The 2,936-nt window shown below is 34.3% G+C and overlaps 1 protein-coding gene across 1 annotated transcript; it reads right to left on the reverse strand.

The window, feature by feature from the left end:
* Positions 1-881: 881 nt before the first annotated feature.
* LOC131324717 (uncharacterized) lies at positions 882-2,445 on the reverse strand. The gene is made up of 4 exons (XM_058356798.1): positions 2,206-2,445; positions 1,656-1,971; positions 1,478-1,575; positions 882-1,241 (listed from the first exon to the last, which is right to left on the reverse strand). The coding sequence occupies exons 1-4, from the start codon at positions 2,209-2,211 to the stop codon at positions 990-992; spliced, it is 672 nt and encodes a 223-aa protein (XP_058212781.1). The 5' UTR covers positions 2,212-2,445; the 3' UTR covers positions 882-989.
* Positions 2,446-2,936: the final 491 nt, after the last annotated feature.

A 2,936-nucleotide genomic window follows, 5' to 3' on the forward strand; every position in this document is an offset into this window, starting at 1 on the left:
CCAGCAGCTAGCAATATTTGTGTCCAATTCCTTGCTGCATTCTGCCTTCTTTAAGGTTAAGAGATCAGGTCCTTTGTCAACTATGGTACAGTTATTACCAACAACTCAATCTACCACTTGCTTCTAACTATTCGTATTCGATTGATCATGCCCTTGGTGGACTGTGGTGCAGTTATTACGGATAAGTCTATCTATGACTTGGTTCTGACTGTTCTGGTGATAGATTATGGGCTAGGAGAGTGAACTTTTGATAATTGATTTTAGTAGGGATGTTATGCAATCAATAGTTAGTAACATTGTTGTTTCTATTTTCTTAAAGAATGACTCAAAATTTATCATGCTTTCTTCCCATCCTCTAAACACAAACAAAGTTTCCAGGATCCAGCAGCAAAAGATCATAATAATTTTTGCTAGCTAATATCTTTGTTCTGTAGCTTTACCAAAATTTGATTTTAAATCCCACGTAAATATCGGAGTGCAATTTGAACACTCCAGATCCTATTGCTTATGATTCTCCACAAGTACATAACTTTCTCAATTAATTGCATCCAGCCTCTTTCCAAAAAAAACTACAAAAACGATTCCACGCAATATTCAGCAATATAAATAAAATTTTTGCAAAACATAATACATGTACTCATACGGCAATATGTTACCATTTTCAGTACAAGTAAAATAATCAAAAATTAAATTCAATTTCTGTTTTGCAATCCAAATTTATAGTCCAAACTCCATTCAGCATAACAACCCAAAAATAGAAACCATAGCCACACACGAATTAAAAGTCATATCATGTTATTCATGCATACAAATCCTAAGTTTAAATAACAAATAAATTTTACAGCATAATGAAACACATAGATTCGCATGCAGAAATTGGAATCCTGTTCATGATCCCTTAAATCACCATCACAATAGTAATTGCTATCAGTACAATACTGTATCGGCTAATAAATATAACTACAGTTAATACAACGTTGGAAAAACAACTAGGTCCAAGGATACACTCTCTCAATGCCATCTCCTATGAATACTATTACATTCACATCCGTTGCATCAAACGCAGTAACAAGAACAAAATCCAACGGTTCTAGATTCATAGCATTGAAGAAAAGTGCTAAACTTGGACGATCAACCCGGTTATTTATCCCAGGGACAGCCCACCATTTGTTTCGCATGTGCAGAAAGATCTCGTTAACACCAGCATCATGAAAAAAATCACGAAAACGCTTCCCAAACACCTGCTTAAGATAAGCATATAATTAATATAATGCATATTTCTAAATGGACATGTGCAAATCCATTGCAATTATAAAATACTGAAAAAACGAAACTAGAGTTCATTTTAGTATGCATAATTCATTCACTGCACCAATATAGAATCAAACAAAACAAACTGATGTTTCAGATCAACCATTATGATTATGAGAATTTGACATAAGTTTACATAAATAACGTAATTAAGTTAAATACAAACCTTATAAATGCATTTTCCAGAAGCACAATCGTATCCAAATTGCATTATATTATCCTTAATCGACATCATTGATGGAAAGCAACTGGTACGGAGGTGCCCTGTTCATAAATCACATACTACAAGTAAAAAATACAGGAATCATTGCACACAATTAACACCCTTTGGAACACTTACTTACTTTGCGTACCCAAATCATCAATCACAAAAGGCATAAGTGATGACTCTTGGAACTCCTGAGTAGTTGTAGACCAACTATAATACAAGGGTTCCAGGTTGGTCATTAACACAATGACATCAAAGATCCAACTACGTTCACAACCAAAGACAAGCTTAAAACCACGCCTCAGCTTGTGGTCATCCCAGAAATCAGCCCAACCTTCTCCAAATTGATTGTGTGTAACATGAACAGGCCAAATTTTGCCGCGATTCCTCAGCAAAATCCATAGAGAGGATTTAGATGAATTGTCAAATCTCTCGTCCCAATCAGGTAAGAACTACATAGTTAATATCAAAGGAAAGTTAAATCAATGTAATAGTAATGCACTACAAAATGCTACTCCATATAATAACTAAAACAGTGCTAGATCGTATAATCAGCTATCTGTGGAAATATCTTTCATAAACCAACATGGCCCTTCATCTGCATTTTCCAAAATTTACAGCTCATCATAAATATAAAGAATTCAATACTAGAATATAGACCATATGTAACAAATCATAATATATACTTTCATGGCTTCTAATCAAGAATGAAAACCATATCATCTTATCTGCCTATGCCAGCATTGCTTCTTTAGAATTCCAGACTTTTCTTGATCCAATGGGAAAAATATACCCATACTTTTCTCGGAAATCAGCACACGCTTCATACACAACAGTATTTTCATCAACCAACAAAGAAGAGGCCACTTCCTCAATATAACCTGCAAAGTTAACAAGGTAATAAACACTCCAAGCAGTTCCATTAGTGCACCGATTGTGTTTAGAAAAACACCGCACAAACGGAAATTCAATATCCATTCAGCTACGCGAGAATGAGCTGTATCTGTAAAATAGGTCAACAAGTGAAAACGAGTTTAGTGTTAGCTCCTATGATTAACAACATTTTAGTCAATAGCGAATGATTTCAAGCCATGTAACAAAAGGCCCAAAATATACATATATGTATTCACTTTCTGCAACTCTTGTTTTTTTTTCAATCTCACTCTAAGTACAAAATCGTTAACTTGGGCAAAATGTGAACCACAAATATCATTACATCTGGGTCAATATGCTGTCCAATAATAACCATAAAGGCCGAACAAATACCTGAGGAATCATTTTAACGCACAATTAATATTCAAATTTACAATGAAATCATCGTCAAAGAAAATATCAGAACAGACTGATATGCAATAGAAAAAATGACCAAAATAAAGGACGTAATGTGTACAGTTCAAAGCCAATCTTCCAACCAACA

This window comes from Rhododendron vialii, chromosome 4a, assembly GCF_030253575.1.
Source record: "Rhododendron vialii isolate Sample 1 chromosome 4a, ASM3025357v1".
Lineage (NCBI taxonomy): Eukaryota > Viridiplantae > Streptophyta > Magnoliopsida > Ericales > Ericaceae > Rhododendron > Rhododendron vialii.

Excerpts from the sequence above, each read along its gene's own strand:
- LOC131324717 (XM_058356798.1), bottom strand. Across the intron at positions 1,576-1,655 it reads TGATGATTTGGGTACGCAAA|GGCACCTCCGTACCAGTTGC; the intron begins GTAAGTAAGTGT and ends ATTTATGAACAG. Across the intron at positions 1,242-1,477 it reads CTGGAAAATGCATTTATAAG|GTGTTTGGGAAGCGTTTTCG; the intron begins GTTTGTATTTAA and ends TATCTTAAGCAG.